General features: G+C 31.1%; 1 protein-coding gene across 5 annotated transcripts in view; it reads right to left on the bottom strand.

Moving 5' to 3' along the window:
- LOC136038473 (uncharacterized) overlaps positions 1–24,366 on the bottom strand; it is a 181,881-nt gene that overhangs the window by 15,775 nt on the left and 141,740 nt on the right. For 3 of the 5 annotated variants that reach the window (XM_065721538.1, XM_065721539.1, XM_065721540.1), the window contains one exon: positions 5,192–5,412. The exons of 1 other annotated variant lie outside the window; for it this stretch is intronic. In XM_065721538.1, coding sequence (XP_065577610.1) covers positions 5,192–5,412 — 221 coding nt within the window. Of the gene's footprint in view, positions 1–5,191; positions 5,413–15,547; positions 16,038–24,366 lie in introns of those variants that run through there. One more of the 5 variants, XM_065721541.1, reaches the window with a different exon arrangement.

Below are 24,366 nucleotides of genomic sequence, written 5' to 3'. Positions count from 1 at the left end.
AAGACAGCAAACTTTATTCATTATGTTATTGTAAACAGAAGACTAGCTGGATCAATACAAGATACTAGGATGTATAGGAGTGCTGTTATTGATGTTAAAAGTAAAGATCACCATCTAGTAGTGTCTAAGGTCAATTTAAAGCTGAAATTTCGGAAGGGTAACTACCCCCCGGAAAGTTATGACGTTGGTAGACTCCAGGATGAAAATTTGAGAAAAAATTTCCAGGAACAGTTGAATACTAAACTTGAGAGTTTAAAATTTGACAATGTGGAAGATGGATGGAATAATTTCAGAAAAACAATTTGTGAAGTTGCTGATGGTGTCTTAGGGAAGAGTGCTAAGACTGCAACTAGGAATATTAGTGAAAAAGCTTTAGGTTTAACAGAGAGTAAAAGGGGTTTGTATAAGAATTATCTGAGTGACAGGTCGTATGAAAACAAAAGGAATATAAGGAAAGTGGAGAAAGCATTAAAATATGAACTAAGGAGATGTGAAGTGGATGCAATGGATAAAATTGCTGAGGATCAGGAAGATGCGGCTAGACGGCATAATAGTAAAATATTATACTGGCATGTTAATAAATTGAAAGGGAGTAACCAATCCGGACTAGTCCGAGTTAAAGATAGAAATGGGGCCACAATTAGTGACAAGGAAAAAGTTAAAGAAAGATGGGTGGAACATTTTGAGAATGTACTAAACCGAGATACAGTTGCAGGAAAAGATATAGATGAAAATGAAAAAGTTTGTGATACCTTGGATGTGAAGGAAGATTTGTTTAATGAGGAAGAATTGGGGACAGCACTAAAAGGATTAAAAAATAATAAGGCTCTAGGTGCTGATAGCATGATTAATGAGTTTCTTAAATATGGTGGCTCTGAGGTTAGGAATAAGCTACTGAAGATTATGAACATGATTTTTGAAAAAAGAGAAATACCCATTGATTTTAGGAAAACCTTAATTAAACCACTGTATAAGAAAGGGGACAAGAGTGAGTGTCGTAATTATTGAGGTATTAGTCTGGTCTCTGTAGGTAGCAAATTACTGTGTAATATAATACTTTTTAGACTGAGAGATGCTGTAGACAAAGTTTTAAGGGAAGAACAATGCGGTTTTAGAAAAGGTAGAGGATGTGTTGACCAATTTTTCACTCTTAGGTTAATAATTGAGAAGTCACCTCGTTGTCAAACACCTTTGGTCCTCAGTTTTATCGATTATGAGCAAGCTTTCAATTCTGTTGATAGAAGAGCGTTAACAAAGGTCTTATCGTTATATGGTATACCAGAAAAATACATTAAAGTGATTTGTGCTATGTACGAAAATAATACTGGTGCGGTTAAGGTAGGAAATGAGGTGAGCAACTGGTTTTGTATTAAATCAGGAGTTAAGCAGGGCTGTGTTCTATCCCCCTTTATATGGATCATTTTGATGGACTTCGTCTTAAGGAGCACAAAAAGGTAATTGGAGACCACCGAATCAAATGGGGAGGAAAAACGCTCCTGGACTTAGATTATGCTGATGATTTAAGCATATTAGATGAAAGTGTGAGCAAAATGAACGAAGTTTTAGAGGTTTTGCGAGTTCAGGGTGCTAAAATAGGCTTGAAAATTAATGTTAAGAAGACTAAGTCACTAAGGCTAGGAATAAGTGAAGATGATGAGGGGATATTAGGTAACGAAAAGATTGATCAGGTTGGGAGCTTCAGTTACCTTGGCAGTATTATTAGTAAAGATGGTTGGAGCAGTGAAGATGTTAAAAGTAGAATATATAAGGCTCAGGGTGTTTTTTCACAGTTAAAAAAAAGGTTGGAAGAATAGAAAGATAAGTATGCATACCGAGATTAGAATATTGGAAGCTACCGTGATGATAGTGGTCAAATATGGTTCTGAAGCATGGGCGCTCCGAAAAGCAGATGAAAATTTACTAGATGTTTTCCAGAGAAATTGCCTACGGATTGTTCTGGATCCCCAGCTGATTGACCGTATTTCAAACAGTAGGCTGTACGAAAAATGTGGTTCAATCCCACTTTCTAGGGCTATAATGAAAGAAAGGTTGAGATGGCTAGGCCACGTTCTACGGATGAAGGAAGACAGATTACCGAAGATTGTCCTTTTTGGCCAACCGTCTGGGGCTACAGGGAAAGCAGGTCGTCCTTGTCTGGGTTGGGAGGATGTCATAAATAAAGATTTAAAGGAAATTGGAACTTCCTGGGAGGGTGTAAAGAGGGAGGCTTTAAATAGATTAGGTTGGAGGAGGAGCGTGCGTAGCTGTGTTGGCCTCAGGCGGCTTGGTGTTGCAGTGAGCCATTAGTAGTAGTAGTAGTAGTAGTAGTAGTAGTAGTAGTGGGTGCTTGAAATTGGTTCTTCAAGGACACAGTTTTATACTGTCATAGTTATGTTACATTGGTAGATATATTTAGCCTTCATGACAACTGATTTTAACTAATATCAACGAGAATGTGCTCTGAATCAGTGCCATTTAATTTTAATATTATTATTTCCATCTCCTTAGTTGCATTTACTTCTATATGGTTAGTCAAAAGACATGAAACTGTCAGTTGGAAATTTGTAACCAATGTGAAAAGATCTATATTCTGAAGAAATTTTGTGGATTTTTTTAGATCCGGCAAAAGAAGACGCTACAAAGAGATTTTATTTCAATAAAGTCGATAGAGGACTGCGAGACGAACTGAACCAATGTATTGAAGATATTGAAGTTTTTGGCGACAGACTTCAATGTTCTATTGACTCTAATAAAGAGATTGAACAAATAAGAATGTAAGTTTTATACAACAGATTTTAACTAATATCAACGAGAATGTGCTCTGAATCGGTGCCATTTAATTTAAATCTTTTTATGTCCATCTCCTAGGTTCTATTTACTTCTATATGGTTAATCAAAAGATCTGAAACTGTCAGTTGGAAATTTGTAACGTATGTGAAAAGATCTATATCTTTATAAGCACTCTATATCTTTGTATCTGTATTTTTACTTCAAATATAGATTATTATATATCTTTGTATTCAAATATTTGTGTCAGGTCTAAAAATACCAACAGCATTCTATATCTTTGTATTTGTATTTTTACTTAAAGATTAAGATTACTCAATATCATTGCATTCAAATATTCGTGTTAGGTCTATAAGTACCAACAGCACTCTATATCTTCGTTTCTATATTTTTACTTAATTATATAGATTATTCTATATATTTTTATTCAAATATTTGTGTTAGGTCTAAAAAGACCCACAATATTCTATATCTTTGTGTCTATATTAATACTTAAAATATAGATTATTCTATATCTTTGTATTCAAATGTTTGTGTCAGGTCTAAAAATACCAACAGCACTCTATATCTTTGTATCTGTATTTTTACTTAAAATATAGATTATTCTATATCTTTTTATTCAAATATTTGTGTCAGGTCTAAAAATACCAACAGTATTAATATCTTTGTATTTGTATTATTACTTAAAGATTTAGCTGACTCTATATCATTGCATTCAAATATTTGTGTTAGGTCTATAAATACCAACAGCACTCTATATCTTCGTTTCTATATTTTTACTTAATTATATAGATTATTCTATATATTTTTATTCAAATATTTGTGTTAGGTCTAAAAAGACCAACAGTATTCTATATCTTTGTGTCTACATTAATACTTAAAATATAGATTATTCTATATCTTTGTATTCAAACGTTTGTGTCAGTTCTAAAAATACCAACATCACTCTATATCTTTGTATCTGTATTTTTACTTCAAATACAGATTATTCTATATCTTTGTATTCAAATATTTGTGTCAGGTCTAAAAATACCAACAGCATTCTATATCTTTGTATTTGTCTTTTTACTTATAGATTAAGATTACTCAATATCATTGCATTCAAATATTCGTGTTAGGTCTAAAAATACCAACAGCACTCTATATCTTTGTATCTGTATTTTTACTTAAAATATAGATTATTCTATATCTTTGTATTCAAATATTTGTGTCAGGTATAAAAATACCAACAGCATTAATATCTTTGTATTTGTATTTTGACTTAAAGATTAAGATGACTCTATATCATTGCATTCAAATATTTGTGTTAGGTCTATAAATACCTACAGCACTCTATATCTTCGTTTCTATATTTTTACTTAATTATATAGATTATTCTATATATTTTTATTCAAATATTTGTGTTAGGTCTAAAAAAAACAACAATATTCTATATCTTTGTGTCTATATTAATACTTAAAATAGAGATTATTATATATTTTTTTATTCAAACGTTTGTGTCAGGTCTAAAAATACCAACAGCACTCTATATCTTTGTATTTGTATTTTTACTTAAAGATTAAGATTACTCAATATCATTGCATTCAAATATTCGTGTTAGGTCTATAAATACCAACAGCACTCTATATCTTCGTTTCAATATTTTTACTTAAAGATGTAGATTATTGTATATATTTTTAAATATATATTCTATATATTCTATATCTATATTCTATATATTTTAAGTGTTAATATAGACACAAAGATATAGAATACTGTTGGTCTTTTTAGACCTAACTCGACAAATATTTTAATCGATGCGTTTCTTCGTTTCTAAACATTGTATAATAGTAAAGAGTTACTTGCCATTTATATTTGTCTATTTGAATCATTTTAATGAAGTTGTATATCTTGCAAAATGTTAAAAATATACCTCACTACCCATGAACAATATTTCATTTTTTTTAGTGTTATCTTTGTCTTAGTGGCATTGTACCACAATAGTATTATTTTTACTTTAAATTATATTCAATTTTTTTTTACATAGTTATCTTAGAATCAGAGAGAGTAAAAGTCTATATTAGATTAGAAAAAAGGGTGTCAAAAGGAATAGAAAATTACTGTAAACACTTAGTTTGTCCTAAAGAATCCAACAAAACAATCACGAATAAGGGAAGCTGTCCCTATACTTTTCTGTCATCAAAACTTGTACTCAAGTGCAAGAAATTAATATCACATTTTTCAAATTAAAACAGTAAATATGTTCAAGATTCGACTCTCTGAACCCTTTAAGAGTCCTTATGGCTTTTACAACTGGTAAATTTTATATCCTGCGTGCACATCACCATTTATTTAGAATTAGACTAGATGGAACACATAGAAGGCGTTATTCACATCCAAATGCAAGGCAAGATAAGATACCTACATAGGAAATTCCCAGACATCCCCCAGGGAATGCCAGAGCCTTTTATCATCTTCATCTAAGAGCTTTTCTAGATAGTCCACTGCTTCAGGCTCCAACAGTGGTAAAAGAACTTCTGTCTTTATGTCAATCCCCGTGACTCTTGCCAGATGATCGATTAAGGCTTGTGCAGCCACGAAGAGACGGTGAACTACCTTGCGTGGCCTTTCCACCTTTAATTTTGCCTTAAAAATAAAATAAAAAGTATATTTTTGGGACATGCCTACATAAAAAAGGGATTTTTTCCGAATTAGATAGTCATTTACAAACATAGTAAAATGAAATGCGGTGGATAAAAAGGGAACTAATCCAGCCGTAGAAACCTTAAACCTTTGATATACAACGATCTAAGTTATAAGACGCTTGACATAACATGAAGATCTGATTGATACCGTATTAAAATGGATATGTTAAACTAGTGTAGTAATATAATGTACGGAAACTTCCCTCTGACTAAGGCCCCACCCCTTCTTGGACATGCAGGCACGGACCTACATGTCCGAGAGGAGCTTTACACTAAAAAAAAAAAAATGAAAAGTAGTACACAAACCCTTCGTAAAAAATGACCCCTATCCTAATCTTCAACGATCACTGGTTCGATACGATTACCCCTGGGAAAAACAACAACAAAACACAACTGATAAACCCGAATCTGTAATCTTTCTTCTGACAAAAAAATAATTAAAAATCCTCATTTTTGTACATAGGAGCTTGAAACCTCTACAGTAAGGTTCTTTGATATGCTGAATACGACGAAGTTATTTTCATTAAGATTACTTGATGTTATAGATCGGTTAATAGCCATCAAAATTTGATTCTTTTGATGTTTTTTTTTTCAAGACTACGTTTCTTAGAGTTTCGGTTACTATTGAGCCGCATCGCTTCTTACTTACAGTTTGCTGAACTGTTTGATCTAAATATCATTATAATGACTAAAACAATAAGTAGAATGATCACAGAGGAGAAACCGTCAATATTTACGGGCTGATGACATAACCGTGCAGTTGAAGTAAAAAAAGATAGTTATGTAACAATATAAAGTAAATTCAAATTAAGGAACGGCTTATTAACAAAACTAAACAAACAGTTCGTAGTAACGAACTGTAGTAAGGAGCGACTCGGCTCAATAGTAACTGAAACTCTAAAAAATGGAATTTTGATACCAATAGTTACATCATAAGAATCGCATTTTAATTCTGATTTTGAATATACAAGTTTAATCAAGATCAGTTATACCCGTCAATTGGGTGATTTTTTTTTTGTTTAGGGTGGAGATTTGAGGGGGGAGGTTACGTGGAAGGATATTTCCACGGAGAAATTAGTCATGGGAGAAGAGAATTTCAATGAAGGGGGCGCAGGATTTTTTAGCATTATTTGAAAAAACAATGAAAAATAATTATGAAAAGTTTTTTTCTACTGTGAGTAAGGAGCAGCATTAAAAATTTAAAACGAACAAAAATTATTACGCATATGATGGGCGTACCTCCTCGTTATACCTCACTCTTTACGCTAAAGTTTTTTCAGTAATTTCAACTATTTATTCTACGGCCTTTGTGATTCAGAGCTCATTCTTAAAGAATTGGGACAAAATTTAAGCTTTAGGGTAAAGAGCGAGGTACCGACCAAGGTACAAACGAGGTACAAACATACGAATATAGAAGTTTGTTACGTAAATTAATTCGTAAATTACGTATATTTTACCAATGAAAACGTTTGTAAAAAATTAAAAGTTCTAGTTGCTTTTTTAAGTAATCCAAAAATTGGAGGGCAACTAGGCCTCCTCCTTCGCTCTTTTTTTCTCAAAAATCTTCCAATAGCAAATAATTAATATGCATATTTCGTTTTAATTATTTATGTGAGGGGATCCAAGATAAAAAAATGCATTGATTCAAAAAAGTCCAGAAATTAAATAAAAAAAACAACAAGTTTTTTTAAATGAAAGTAAGGAGCAACATTAAAACTTAAAAAGAACAGCCCCGTTCTTTACGCTAAAGTTTCTTACTGTTTTAAAAATAGAGTTAAGAGAAAGAGTCAAACTTCAGCGTAAAGAGCGAGGCGTTGAGGAGGAAAAGCCCCTTTCATATACGGAGTAATTTCTGTTCGCTGTAAGTTTTAATGTTGCTCCTTATTTTCATTTAAAAAAACTTGTTTTTTTATCTAATTGCATAAAGGATGAGGTTCCTTGCTTTCGCATACATCCATGAGAGAGATATCACGAGTTAAGACAATTTTGATATGCATATAGTAGGGCAACTAGAGACGTAAGACTGAATTTAATTGTGAAACGCAATTTTTAGAATAGGCCAAGGAAAAATGTATTTGAGCTTTCAATAATCTCCAAGATTCCTCGATATCTTCATGCTAAATTTACAAATATGGTGTCACAAAGAGAGATTTTCATCAAGTTGATTTATGAAATACTAAGTTCCCACTGCATACATTCCCACTACGTACTGAACCGCTACGTGCCCACGAACCACAACGTCTCTTGAGGAATTCGAGATGATTTTCCAAAATTATTTTCCTCCTTAATATACATTAAACTAAAATCTAAGATTACTCAAATCTTAAAAACATATAATAACGCATTAATATCTATTCTGAAAAAAAATTAAACTAATTTGAGTGATAATGTGAATAGTAAATACGCGCAACTAGAAATCTTAAGGTTGACTCAACGTCTGGAGATGTTTAAAATTCAACTCTTTGGAAAGTTGAAAACAGATGCTTGCATTTGAAAGGACTCTAATAAAATAAATTTAAAGGTACAACTGTAATTTGCCAAAGCTGCTCATCAATTTTGGCTATTTGCCCCTAGATTTTCATACCACCCCTCTAGTTTGTGGAAAACAATTTATTGTTGAGCAACTCTTCACTAAAAAGTCTCCAGCTAAGTTTTTTGAAAAACGACGAAGTTTTACAATATATATATATATATATATATATATATATATATATATATATGTATATGTATATATATATATATATATATATATATATATATATATATATATATATATATATATATATATATATATATATATATATATATATATATATATATATATATATAGACAAAAATATTGCTCCTTAATTTCAGTAATTTTAGCCATTATGCTGAACAAACAAAACACCTATACCCCTGAACCTTGCATTGTTTAGTAGGATAATATGGCTCTAAGCTTAAGCATGGGTGCCCATAAGCTGAATTTTATAGGGGGGGGGCTATGAAAAATAATTCACATCTGTGAATATCCGTAAATCCTAACAAACACACGATTCTTGCTTCAAAAATTTAAAATGCAAATGGCAAGGGAGCTGTCTCCCCCGTCCCCCCTTAATGGACACCCATGAGGATAATGTAGAAACAGACAAACTAACTTGCTGTAAATAACCACATGAAAATGTTACTACAAATGTAGAACATGGCATAATGGTCCCTACCAGGAATTTTAGTTCCCAACCCTGCCACTATGGGAGTTCGTGGCGCTAGTGTAGTTATACTGACAAAAATTTTAGTTCCCCACCTTCCCCGTAGGAATTTAGGATATTCATTGGATTGAAATAAGGATATTCAAATATTTTCATGTTATCAATTTATATCAAACTTCTTTATTATAAGATTCCATAAGAATTTTCGTTCGTTATGTTTACAATTAATTTCGATTTCATATCAATTTTCAGTAAATTTTTCGATATAGCCAGCTTAAGGGAAAAAACAAATTTATTTCTTACAACCATGTTTTTGGTGTCAGGAAGACATGAATTAAGGGTGTGGGAATATACAAGGAGTAGGATTTTACTTAAGAACTTGGGATATTCTAAACTTTGCTTGTTATCAATTTACACAAAACTCATTTATTATTAGTTTAAAAAAATTACGCCATATTTACCGTAAATTTGTTTTTTTGTGTTAATTTTAAGTTATTATCCTGATAAAGCTAGCTTAAGGACAAAACCATATTTTTAAGTATTTGGGTGACAGGAATTAAGAGGGTGGGGATATACAAAGATAGAATTCTACTTATAAACTAGGGATATTAAAAACTTTGTATGTTATCAACTTTACCTTGTTATCAACTTCTTTATTCTTATATTTTATAGGGATTTTCATGTCAGAATTTTAGTGTCAAGGTTACATGAGCTAAGGGTGTGGGGACAAATATGGATTAGAAATGTATTTACGAATTAAGGAATACTTCTATATTATCAATTTACTCCAAATGTTCTTAATAATAGATTTTATGAGAATTTTATTCATGTTTACAATAAACTGTAAACACGTTATGCTAGCAATAAATTTTTTTTCTCAGGTCAATTTTGAGTTAATGTTTCGATAAAACTAGCTTAAAAGAAAAAACATATATTTCTTTAAAACCACTTTTTAGTGTATATATATATATATATATATATATATATATATATATATATATATATATATATATATATATATATATATATAGTAGGGTTTTTCCTATGAATTCGTAGTATTTCAAACTTTCTTTTGGTTTTGTTTTTAAAGTTTGTGTTACGGCAAGATTTAGAATTTAATCAAACAATTCGTGGTAACCAACTGTAGTAAGGAGCGACCCGGCTCAATAGTAACCAAAACTCTAAAGAAAAGAATTTTGATACCAATAGCTACATCAAAAGAATTGCATTTTAATGCTGATTTTAAATATATAAGTTTCATCAAGTTTAGTCTTGCCCATCAAAAGTTACGAGCCTGAGGAAATTTGTATTATTTTAGAAAATAGAGGGAAATACCCCTTAAAAGTCATAAAATCTTAATGAAAATCGCACCATCAGATTCAGCGTATCAGAGAACCCTACTGTAGAACTTTCAAGCTCCTATCTACAAAAATGTGGAATTTTGTTTTTATTTGCCAGAAGGCAGATCATTTCTTTTCCCCAGGGGTGATAGTATCGACCCAGTTGTCCAAGAATGTTGTGAGAGGGCTCATTATAACGGAAATGAAAGGTTCTAGTGCCCTTTTTAAGTGACAAAAAAATGGAGGGCACCTAGGCCCCCTCCCACGCTAATTATTTTCTCAAAGTCAACGGATCAAAATTCTGAGATAGCCATTATCTTCAACGTAGTCGAAAAACCTTATAACTATGTCTTTGGGGACGACTTACTCCCCCATAGTCCCCGTGGGAGAGGCAACAAATTACAAACTTTGAGTAAAACATTAAAAGACGAAACAGAAATTTCTTCTAAAGACCATTTTACCTCCTTTATCGACCAGCTAAAGCCCGACGCACTCCCGCAGTAGGTACCAAAAGCCCGGAGCCCTCCAACAACGTGGCCAAACTCTCCCCGCGCGAGAGATTAGAAACTCGTCCAGACCAACAGGTAACCCACTGCAGTGGGTGGGGATGTAAAGGGTTAAAACAAACGTTTAAAAGAAATATTTGTTTTATTTTTTATGTTTTACTGTAATAAAATTTAATTGTTGTACTATGTGGAATTTCGGTTTTTGATGTTTTAATGACCAGAATTTCGCTTTTTTAAGATTTGCTTTTATGAATTTAAGTTATTTAAAATTTTACTGTATAGGATTTTGATTTTTAATATTTTAGTGACTAGAATTCTGGTTTTCAAAATTTATGTATTTAGAATTTTGGCTTTTAAACAATCTTGTATAATTGTTTAATTTTTTTTAATATTTTGATTATTATGTATTTTCCTTAAACATGTGAAACTGTCTAGATAAGAGCATGGAAAAATACTCAAACAATCCTTGGTCGTATCACCCTAGGCTCATCAAAGGTGTACGTCATTCAAAAATAACCAAATAAAATTTTTTTTTAATAACATGGATTTTCTAGTACATGTTGAAGATCCCAATCTATCCCTTTAGAGGAATCCCAAGTATTATCCTTGCTCTAGCTTTATCGAAGGATTAAGACAAAATTAAGATGCAAAAACAAATTTATCGTATAATTATGATACAAATCGTATCAACTATATCAGTAATGAGATTTGTTGCAAAATGATATGTTGGTGCTCTTCCAGAATGATTTTGGATTTTAAGAACCCCTTCCATACATTAATTTCTTATATTCTCTCTTGACTGGACATCTTTTCTCTTCTCTTAGTCCATAATTAACACAATGTTCATTCTTAAATCCTGGAATATAAAATTTTATCTTTGAAGTTTCATCCACAAATTTATCGTGTGCTTTATCACTGTCTTTTCTGGCATATTTTCAGATGTCTCTGTAAAGAAATCCCTCTTCTTTATGTCTCTTAGTTTGATATTACTGTTCCTCTTCTGACATAACGAACCACTTTTTGTGTGACCTTCCTTGTTCCTTGAATATATTTATGTCTATTTCAGCCAATATTCTTTTCCTCAACATTATCCACTCAAAATTTATGTGAAAAAATTTATTGTAAACATAGTATAAAAAATTGTTAAAAAATCAAGTAATACAATGTAAATTGATAACAGGGAGTAAGTAATTCGAACACCCCTAGTTAATAAATAAAATACTGCTTCATGTATATCTCCAAACTTTTAACGCATGCAATCCTGACTCTAAAAATATGGTTTTAAGAAATATGTCTCTTTCCCATAAGCTACTTTTATCAAAATATTAACTGAAAATTGTTATGAAAAGCAAATTTATTGTAAACACTTAAACACTTCTTTATTATTAAGCTAGCTTAATAATAAAGAAGTTTCGTGCAAATTAATACCGTAGAAAGTTTTCAATATCCCAAGTTCATAAGCAGAATCCTACCGCTTGTATAAATGTTAAATCAAAAATTAATGTAAAAAACAAATTATTGTAAACATAGCTCAAGTTTTTTTTTCCTTTTTTTTACAAGATCTAGTAATAAGATTATTTTATGTAAATTGATAACATAAAAAGTTTTGGATATTCTTGGTTCATAAGTAAAATCCTACTCCTAGTATATCCCCACACCCTTAATTCATGCCACCCTGAGATAAAACAATTTTGTTTCAATAAATATGTCTTCTCACTCAAACTAACATTATAAAAAATATCAACTCAAAATCTATATGAAAAAAAATATTGTAGACACAGCATAAAGATATTATTTTAAAATCTAATACTAAAGAAGTTCGGTGTAAATTGATAACATAGAAAATTCTGGCTTTACCTAGTTCATAAATCAAATCCTACTCCTTGTATATCCCCGTACCCTTAACTAATTTCACCTTGACACTAAAAATGTAGTTTTAAGACATGTGTCTTTCACTCTTAAGCTAGCTTTACCGAAATATTAGCTCAAAATTAATAAAGATTAAACTTATATATTCAAAATCAGCATTAAAATGCAATTCTTATGATGTGACTATTGGTATCAAAATTCCATTTTTTAGAGTTTTGGTTACTATTGAGCCGAGTCGCTCCTTACTACAGTTCGTTACCACGAACTGTTTGATTAGTTTTGTTAATAAGCCGTTCCTTAATTTGAATTTACTTTATATTGTAACATAACTATCTTTTTTTTTACTTCAACTGCACGATTATGTCATCAGCCCGTAAATATTGACGGTTTCTCCTCTGTGATCATTTTACTTATTATTTTAGTCATTATAATGATGTTTAGATCAAACAGTTCAGCAAACTGTAAGTAAGAAGCGATGCGGCTCAATAGTAACCCAAACTCTAAGAAACTTAGTCTTGAAGAAAAAACATCAAAAGAATCAAATTTTGATGGCTATTCAAAAAATGTAAAATTCATTAAATATAATGGTACCCATCAAAAGTTACGAGCCTGAGAAAATTTGCCCAATTTTTTAAAAAGAAAGAAAACAGATCCATAACATCAAGTAATCTTAATGAAAATAACATCGTTGTCTTCAGCATATCAAAGAACCTTACTGTAGAGGTTTCAAGCTCCTATGTACAAAAATGAGGATTTTTAATTATTTTTCTGTCAGAAAAAAGATTACGGATACGGGTTTATCAGTTGTGTTTTGTTGTTGTTTTTCTCAGGGGTGATCGCATTGAACCAGTGATCGTTGAAGATTAGGATAGGGGTCATTTTTTACGAAGGGTTTGTGTACTACTTTTCATGGGTTTTTTAAGGTAAAGCTCCTCTCGGACATGTAGGTCCGTGCGTGCATGTCCAAGAAGGGGTGGGGCCTTACTCAGAGGGAAGTCTCCGTACATTATATTACTACGCTAGTTTAGCATTTCCATTTTTACACGGTATCAATCAGATCTTCATATTATGTCAAGCGTCTTCTAACTTAGATCGTTGTATATCAAAGGTTTAAGGTTTCTAGGTCTGGATTAGTTCCCCTTTTATCCACTACATTTCATTTTACTATGTTTGTAAATGACTATCTAATTCGGAAAAAATCCCTTTTTTATACAAGCATGTCCCAAGAATTTACTTATTATTTTATTTTTAAGGCAAAATTAAAGGTGGAAAGGCCACGCAAGGTAGTTCGCCGTCTCTTCGTGGCTGCACAAGCCTTAATCGATCATCTGGCAAGAGTCACGGGGATTGACATAAAGAAAGAAGTTCTTTTACCACGGTTGGAGCCTGAAGCAGTGGACTTTCTAGAAAAGCTTATAGATGAAGATGATAAAAGGCTTTGGCATTCCCTGGGGGATGTCTGGGAATTTCCTATGTAGGTATCTTATCTTGCCTTGCATTTGGATGTGAATAACGCCTTCTAGGTGTTCCATCTAGTCTAATTCTAAATAAATGGTGATGTGCACGCAGGATATAAAATTTACCAATTCTCAAAGCCATAAGGACTCTTAAAGGGTTCAGAGAGTCGATTCTTGAACATATTTACTGTTTTAATTTGAAAAATGTGATATTAATTTCTTGCAGTTGAGTACAAGTTTTGATGACAGAAAAGTACAGGGACAGCTTCCCCTATTCATGATTGTTTTGTTGGATTTTTTAGGACAAACAAAGTGTTTTCAGTTATTTTCTATTCTTTTTGACACCCTTTTTTCTAATCTAATATAGACTTTTACTCTCTCTGATTCTAAGATAACTATGTAAAAAAGAAATTGAATATAATTTATAGTAAAAATAATACTATTGTGGTACAATGCCACTAAGACAAGGATAACACTAACAAAAATAAAATATTGTTCATGGGTAGTGAGGTATATTTTTAACATTTTGCAAGATATACAACTTCATTAAAATGATTCAAATAGACAAATATAAATGGTAAGTAACTCTTTACTATTATACAATGTTTAGAAACGAAGAAACGCATCGATTAAAATATTTGTCGAGTTAGGTCTAAAAAGACGAACAGTATTCTATATCTTTGTGTCTATATTAATACTTAAAATATATAGAATATAGATATAAAAATATATAGAATATATATATATAGAATATATATTTAAAAATACATACAATAATCTATATCTTTAAGTAAAAATATTGAAACGAAGATATAGAGTGCTGTTGGTATTTATAGACCTAACACGAATATTTGAATGCAATGATTTTGAGTAATCTTATTATTTAAGTAAAAATACAGATACAAAGATATAGAGTGCTGTTGGTATTTTTAGACCTGAAACAAACATTTGAATACAAAGATATAGAATAATCTACATTTTAAGTATTAATATAGACACAAAGATATAGAATACTGTTGGTCTTTTTAGACCTAACACAAATATTTGAATAAAAATATATGGAATAATCTATATAATTAAGTAAAAATATAGAAACGAAGATATAGAGTGCTGTTGGTATTTATAGACCTAACACAAATATTTGAATCATCTTAATCTTTAAGTAAAAATACAAATACAAAGATATAGAATGCTGTTGGTATTTTTAGACTTGACACAAATATTTGAATACAAAGATATAGAATAATCTATATTTTAAGTAAAAATACAGATAAAAAGATATAGAGTGCTGTTGGTATTTTTAGACCTGACACAAACATTTGAATACAAAGATATAGAATAATCTACATTTTAAGTATTAATATAGACACAAAGATATAGAATACTGTTGGTCTTTTTAGACCTAACACAAATATTTGAATAAAAACATATAGATTAATCTATATAATTAAGTAAAAATATAGAAACGAAGATATAGAGTGCTGTTGGTATTTATAGACCTAACACAAATATTTGAATGCAATGATATAGATTCATCTTAATCTTTTAGTAAAAATACAAATACAAATTTATAGAGTGCTGTTGGTATTTTTAGACCTGAAACAAATATTTGAATACAAAGATATAAAATAATTTCTATTTGAAGTATTAATATAGACACAAAAATATAGAATACTTTATATAGAATGTATGTATATATAAAGACAACAGTTTATCCATCAACACAATCACGAATAGGGGAAGCTGTCCCTATACTTTTCTGTCATCAAAACTTGTCCTCAACTGCAAGAAATTAATATCACATTTTTCAAATTAAAACAGTAAATATGTTCAAGAATCGACTCTCTGAATCCTTTAAGAGTCCTTATGGCTTTGAGAATTGGTAAATTTTATATCCTGCGTGCACATCACCATTTATTTAGAATTAGACTAGATGGAACACTTAGAAGGCGTTACTCACATCCAAATGCAAGGCAAGATACCTACATAGGAAATTGCCAGACATCCCCCAGGGAATGCCAGAGCCTTTTATAATCTTCATCTATAAGCTTTTCTAGAAAGTCCACTGCTTCAGGCTCCAACCGTGGTAAAAGAACTTCTTTCTTTATGTCAATCCCCTTGACTCTTGCCAGATGATCGATTAAGGCTTGTGCAGCCACGAAGAGACGGCGAAATACCTTGCGTGGCCTTTCCACCTTAATTTTGCCTTAAAAATAAAATGATAAGTAAATTCTTTGGACATGCCAGTATAAAAAAGGGATTTTTTCCCAATTAGATAGTCGTTTACAAACATAGTAAAATGAAATGCGGTGGATAAAAAGGGAACTAATCTAGCCCTACAAACCTTAAACCTTTGATATACAACGATCTAAGTTAGAAGACGCTTGACATAATATGAAGATCTGATTGATACCGTGTTAAAATGGAAATGCTAAACTAGTGTAGTAATATAATGTACGGAGACTTCCCTTTGAGTAAGGTCCCACCCCTTCTTGGACATGCAGGCTCGGACCTACATGGCCGAGAGGAGCTTTACCCTAAAAAAAACATGAAAAGTAGTACACAAACCCTTCGTAAAAAATAACCCCTATCCTAATCTTCAACAATCACTGGTTCAATGCGATCACCCCTGAGAAAAACAACAACAAAACACAACTGATAAACCCGTATCCGTAATATTTTTTCTGACAAAAAAAAATAATTAAAAATCCTCATTTTTGTATATAGGAGCTTGAAACCTCTACAGTAAGGTTCTTTGATATGCTGAAGACGACGAAGTTATTTTGATTAAGATTACTTGATGTTATGGATCGGTTTTCCTTCTTTTTAAAAAATTGGGCAAACTTTCTCAGGCTCGTAACTTTTGATGGGTACCATTATATTTAATGAATTTTACATTTTTTAATAGCCATCAAAATTTGATTTTTTGATGTTTTTTTTCAAGACTACGTTTTTTAGAGTTTTGGTTACTATTGAGCCGCATCGCTTCTTACTTACAGTTTGCTGAACTGTTTGATCTAAATATCATTATAATGACTAAAATAATAAGTAAAATTATCACAGAGGAGAAACCGTCAATATTTACGGGCTGATGACATAACCGTGCGTTGAAGTAAAAAACAATAGTTATGTAACAATATAAAGTAAATTCAAATTAAGGAACGGCTTATTAACAAAACAAATCAAACAGTTCGTGGTAACGAACTGTAGTATGGAGCGACTCGGCTCAATAGTAACCAAAACTCTAAAACCGAAACTCGAAACAGAAATTACTCCGTATATGAAAGGGACTTTTCCTCCTCAACGCCCCGTTCTTTACGCTAAAGTTTCTTACTGTTTTAAAAATAGAGTTAAGAGAAAGAGTCAAACTTTAGTGTAAAGAGCGAGGCGTTGAGGAGGAAAAGCCCCTTTCATATACGGAGTAATTTCTGTTCGTTTTAAGTTTTAATGTTGCTCCTTACTTTCATTTAAAAAAATTGTTTTTTTTAAATTTAATTGTATAAAGGATGAGGTTCCTTGCTTTTGCATACATCCATGAGAGAGATATCACGAGTTAAGACAATTTTGATATGCATATAGTAGGGTAACTAGAGACGTAAGACTGAATTTAATTGTGAAACGCAATTTTTAGAATAGGCCAAGGAAAATTGTATTTGAGCTTTCAATAATCTCCAAGATTCCTCGATATCTTCATGCTAAATTTACAAATATAGCGTCACAAAGAGAGATTTTCATCAAGTTGATTCATGAAATACTAAGTCCCCACTGCATACGTTCCCACTACGTACTGAACCACTACGTTCCCACGAACCCCTACGTCTCTTGAGGAATTCGAGATGATTCCCAAAATTATTTTCCTCCTTAAAATGCATTAAACTTAAATGTAAGATTACTTAAATCTTAAAAACATATAATAAAGCATTAATATCTATTCTGAAAAAAAAAAAAAAATTAAACTCATTTGAGTGATGATGTGAATAGTGAATACGCGCAACTAGAAACCTTAAGGTTGAGTCAACGTCTGGAGATGTTTAAAATTCAACTCTTTGAAAAGTTGAAAACAGATCGTTACATTTGTAATGACTAATAAAATAAATTTAAAGATGCAACTGTAATTCGCCAAATCCATGCCAAAGCTGCTCATCAATTTTGCCTATTTGCCTCTAGATTTTCATATCACCCCTTTAGTTTGTGGAAAACAATTTATTATTGAGCAACTCTTCACTAAAAAGTCTCCAGCTAAGTTTTTTTGAAAAACGACGAACTTTTACATATATATATATATATATATATATATATATATATATATATATATATATATATATATATATATATATATATATATATATATATATATATATATATATATATATATATATATATATATATATATATATATATATATATAATTTATATATATATATATATATATATATATATATATATATATATATATATGTATGTATGTATATATATTTATACTTACATATATATATATATATATATATATATATATATATATATATATATATATATATATATATATAGACAAAAATATTACCCCTTCATTTCAGTAATTTTAGCCATTATGCTGAACAAACAAAACACCTATACCCCTGAACCTTGCATTGTTTAGTAGGATAATATGGCTCTAAGCTTAAGCATGGGTGCCCATAAGCTGAATTGTATAGGGGGGGGGGGGCTATGAAAAATAATTCACATCTGGTGAATATCCGTAAATCCTAACAAAAACACGATTTTTGCTTTAAAAATTTTAAATGCAAATGGCATGGGAGCTGTCTCCCCCATCCCCCCTTAATGGGCACCATGAGGATAATATAGAAACAGACAAACTAACTTGCTGTAAATAACCACATGAAAATGTTATTACAAATGTAGAATATGGCATAATGGTCCCTACCAGGAATTTTAGTTCCCAACCCTACCACTATGGGAGTTCGTGGCGCTAGTGTAGTTATACTGACAAAAATTTTAGTTCCCCACCTTCCCCGTAGGAATTCATGATGCTAGTGTCGATGTACTGTCAGAAATTTTAGTTTCCCACCCTGATGCTAAGGGTTTGTAGCGATGGTGTAGCTACACTGTCAGGAATTTTAGTCCCCAGCCTTATCGCTAGGAACTCAGAGTATTGGAACTCCGTATTGCTATACTAGATATTTTTATAGATTCATTGTCACTAGGACCACCGTATGTTTCGTATGTAAACATATGTGTTCCATTAACCTGAGTGGCAATCTTTGAACCTGCTTTTAAGCCGTGCGCAATGATTTCTAATGGAAACAAAGCGGCATTTCATTAAAGAACTCGTGACGTACATTTTAAATAGATTAGTACTAGTTAATTTAATTAGTATATAAATTCTCTGTCTTTTTACATAATATATTGGTGGTCAGCAAAAATATCCTATTATTTTCTATTCTGCTTGATTTCTTAAGGAAAAAGCCCATTTTGCCAAGTTCAATCATAGCTAATTCAATAGTTATATGAATTCACTATTTTTTACGTATTACATTGCTGGGACTTTGAAAATTTGTATTTTTACAATATGTTAGGATTTGATCTTTTTTCAAGCGTTTATCTTTCACCATGAGTATCCGAACCCCTTTCGGCTGAACTTTTGCATCTTTTACCTGTAACCCTTCTTGAGGTCCAAGCTTTTCCCTAGAGATTCATCAGGTCATTTCTTTACCTGTTTTTGGACCCTGTTCTTTCTTGGATTATATTTCTAATTTACTTTCTAAGCGTGTAGCCTATGCTAGAGCATGAATATTTTCCAGTGTTTCTTTATTGTACGTTTTGTTACGTAGTAGCGTCATGAATTTTACCAGGGCCTCAGCTTTCTTGGAGGTCCAAGCCTTTGTCGGGTGCTTCGGAAGGAGCGCTCTGAGAGGGCCCTGACCTTCCCGGAGGTTCCAATCTTTGCTTTGAAATAAGGATATTCAAATATTTTCATGTTATCAATTTATATTCAACTTCTTTATTATAAGATTCCATAAGAATATTCGTACGTTATGTTTACAATTAATTTCGATTTCATATCAATTTTCAGTAAATTTTTCGATATAGCCAGCTTAAGGGAAAAAACAACTTTATTTCGTAAAACCACGTTTAGGTGTCAGGAAGACATGAGTTAAGGGTGTGGGAATATACAAGGAGTAGGATTTTACTTAAGAACTTGGGATATTCAAAACTTTGCTTGTTATCAATTTACACAAAACTTATTTATTATTAGTTTAAACTCGTCCAGACCAACAGCGACCCCACTGCAGTGGGTGAGGATGTAAAGGGTTAAAACAACCGTTTAAAAGAAATATTTGTTTTATTTTTTATGTTTTATTGTAATAAAACTTAATTTTTGTATTATTGTTTTAATATGTGGAATTTCGGTTTTTGATGTTTTAATGACCAGAATTTCGCTTTTTTAAAATTTACTTTTATGAATTTAAGTTATTTAACATTTTGCTATATAGGATTTTGATTTTAATATTTTAGTGACTAGAATTCTGGTTTTCAAAATTTATGTATTTAGAATTTTGGTTTTTAAACAATCTAGTATAATTATTTTTTTTTTTTAATATTTTGATTATTATGTATTTTCCTTAAACATGTGAAAATGTCTAGATAAGAGCATGGAAAAATACTCAAACAATCCCTAGTCGTATCACCCTAGGCTCATCAAAGGTGTACGTCATTCAAAAATAACCAAATAAAAAAAAATTTAATAATATGGATTTTCTAGTACATGTTGAAGATCCCAATCTATCCCTTTAGAGGAATCCCAAGTATTATCCTTGCTCTAGCTTTATCGAAGGATTGAGACAAAATTAAGATGCAAAAACAAATTTATCATATAATTATGATACAAACTGTATCAACTATATCAGTAATGAGATTTGTTGCAAAATGATATGTTGGTGCTCTTCCAGAATGATTTTAGATTTTAAGAACCCCTTCCATACAATAATTTCTTATATTATCTCTTGACTGGACATCTTTTCTCTTCTCTTAGTCCATAATTAACACAATAATCATTCTTAAATCCTGGAATATAAAATTTTATCTTTGAAGTTTCATCCACAAATTTATAGTGTGTTTTATCACTGTCTTTTCTGGTATATTTTCACATGTCTCTGTAAAGAAATCCCTCTTCTTTATGTCTCTTAGTTTGATATTACTGTTCCTCTTCTGACATAACGAACCACTTTTTGTGTGACCTTCCTTGTTCCTTGAATATATTTATGTCTATTTCAGCCAATATTCTTTTCCTCAACATTATCCTCTCAAAATTTATGTGGAAAAAATTTATTGTAAACATAGTATAAAAAATTGTTATAAAATCAAGTAATACTATGTAAATTGATAACATGGAGTAATTTGAACACCCCTGATTCTAAAAATATGGTTTTCAGAAATATGTCTCTTTCCCATAAGCTTGTTTTATCAAAATATTAACTGAAAATTGTCATGAAAAGCAAATTTATTGTAAACACTTAAACACTTCTTTATTATTAAGCTAGCTTAATAATAAATAAGTTTCGTGCAAATTAATAACATAGAAAGTTTTCAATATCCCAAGTTCATAAGCAGAATCCTACTGCTTGTATAACTGTTAAATCAAAGATTAATATAAAAAACTAATTATTGTAAACATAGCACAAGTTTTTTTTTTTTTTTTTTTTTTTTTTTTTTTTTTTTTTTTTTTTTTTTTTTTTACAAAATCTAGTAATTAGATTATTTTATGTAAATTGATAACATAAAAAGTTTTCGATATTCCTGGTTCATAAGTAAAATCCTACTCCTAGTATATCCCCACACCCTTAGTTCATGCCACCCTGAGACAAACAATTTTGTTTTAATAAATTAGTCTTCTCACTCAAACTAACACTATAAAAATTATTACTTAAAATCGATATGAAAAAAAATTGTAGACGTAGCATAAAGAAAGTATTTTAAAATCTAATACTAAAGAAGTTCGGTGTAAATTGATAACATAGAAAATTCTGGCTTTCTCTAGTTCATAAGTCAAATCCTACTCCTTGTATATCCCCGCACCCTTAACTAATTTCACCTTGACACTAAAAATGTAGTTTTAAGAAATGTGTCTTTCACTCTTAAGCTAGCTTTACCGAAATATTAGCTCAAAATTAATAAACAAAACAAAGTTATGGTAAATATAGGGTCAAAAATTCTCTTAAAAATCTAATAATAAAGTTTGGTGTAAATTGATAACATTGGAATATTTGTATATCCCTAGTTTACAGTAAAGTTTGGGACCTCCAAGAATCTGAGGGCTCTTCTGTTGTGCCACCCCCCCCTCCAAAGCACTCGACAAGGCTTGTGTCCTTCAAAAAGGCCTGGGGCCTAGTAAAATTAACGACACTAAGACGTAATAAAAAATGTACCATAGAAAAACACTAAAAACGTACTGGTGCTCTAGCATACACACTTAGAAAATACACGAAAAGTATAATTCAAGAAAGGGTATGGTCCAACAAAGGATGTAGGTATGACTTAATGAAGTGTGTATTGGAGCTAATCTCAAGAAAAAAACAACAACATGGAATTCAAGGAGGGTTAATGGTAAGAAAGGGAAAACTTCAGTCGAAAAGTTTTAAGGTGTTTGGATATTCATGGTTAACCATAAACCCTTGTAAACACAATCAAATCTTAAAGTGTTGTAAAAATACTCGGCATTTTTCTTCAAATCCAAGAACTGTTAAGATCCTAAGCCGAAATTCAAAACTATGAGATATTTCTACTCCAATGTATTTTTTTTAACATGTTAACAATTTTTTTTTGCATTCCGTAAAGGTTTTTTGGTACCTAAGATAAGATAATATTTATTTTCAAAAGGCTACCACAAGCTCTAATAGAGCCGAATTCGCCTCATAGGTCTAAAAAGAAAAAGCAAAACAAAGAAACAACTAATGCAGCAGAACAAAGGTAGAAGAAACACAAATCAAACATGAAAATGTTCAAGAAAAAATCTAACCCAAATGAAAAAGAAAAAAGGTCCAAGCACAAGAAATAAAATGAACTTTATGCGATTAATAGCAAAAACAAAAACAGAAAGGTTGGGGGATAAAACAAAATCACGGGCTAGAAGAAAAATTACCGAATTTGTATTCCAAGTCAAATACTGTAAAATAACAAAAAAACACACTTAAAATCAAGTCAAATTAACTATTAAAATAAAAATATTTAAAATTAATGACAGGATTGTGCTGAAGACAAGGTCAAAAGTGAAATAGAAGGGGGACGGGTTATTAATTTAACATTTCAACTATGTGAGGGATGAACGTTCTTCAATATCTTTCAGTGGAAACTCTTATTGGGGCAATAAGGGGGATTTTTCTTGAAACAAAATGTGGGGGGGGGGGCACTACGGGGGAATACTTTATTACTAGGAAAAAGAGAAGTAGTACGAGGGTTATGCAAGGCATTGTGGGCAAAACGCATGGAAATTTGTATTCTCCTTTCCTTAAGGGTGACTAGATTTGCTCTCCGATGAAGGGAAATGTAAGGCACTTTACCCTCATTGAAGATAATTCTTAGGCACCTTTTTGAACTGCCTCTATTTTTGAGCTACCTCCTCTTCTAAAAAAATACCCTCCTCACCAAAAATATATGAATAAAGCCTTGCCGGTGCAACCCTCCAGAAGATTCCCCCCCCCCAAAAAAAAAACAGGCAAATGTTGGGACGTCTGCAAAGATAAGGTGCCTGGTAAAATTCAAGACACTAAAATGCAATAAAAAAACGTACAATTGTAAAAAAAAGTGCAATATAATAAACGTTATAATAAAAGTGCAATATAATATATTAATATATAATATATAATATATAATAAGTGCGAATAATATATTTGTATAATATATAAAAGTGCAACATATAATAAAATATAATAAAAGTGTAATTATAAACGTGCAATATAAAAAAAGGTATTATTGCTCTAGCATACATGCTTAGAAAACACATCAAAAATATGATCCAAGAAAGATTAGGGTCCAAAAAATAGTAAGGTTATGACATAGTGAAGTGTATGTCGGTTCCAATCCCTAGAAAAAACCCTAGACCTCAAAAATGGTTAAAGATAAGAAAGCAAAATGTTCAGTCGAAAAGTTTTAAGAGGTCCGGATACTCATGGTTGACCATGAAAACAAAAGCCCTTGTAAAAAGACCAATAGAAAAATATGATAAAAAAAACTAAAAAAAACTAAAAATAAAGAGGGTTTTCCAAAGCCTCAGCAAGGTAACACGTAAAATATGGAGAACTCATAAGATCAGTGAATTAGCTAAGATTAAGTTAAAAATCGGCTTTAAAAAAAGCAAAAATCGAGCTTAAAAAAGCAAAAAGAGAAAAGCAAAAATCGGCTTTTCCCTTGAGAAACCAAGCAAAAATAAAAGAATTAATACATTCTTTTTCATAAGCAATGTAATACGAAAAAATACGAAACTCACACACTGATTAAATTAGATAAGACTAAGCTTGGCAAAAATAAAAATAATTTTCTAT

The sequence above is a fragment of the Artemia franciscana genome, chromosome 18, assembly GCF_032884065.1.
Source record: "Artemia franciscana chromosome 18, ASM3288406v1, whole genome shotgun sequence".
Taxonomy (NCBI): Eukaryota; Metazoa; Arthropoda; class Branchiopoda; order Anostraca; family Artemiidae; genus Artemia; species Artemia franciscana.
This window is presented reverse-complemented; position numbering and strand designations above follow the sequence as displayed.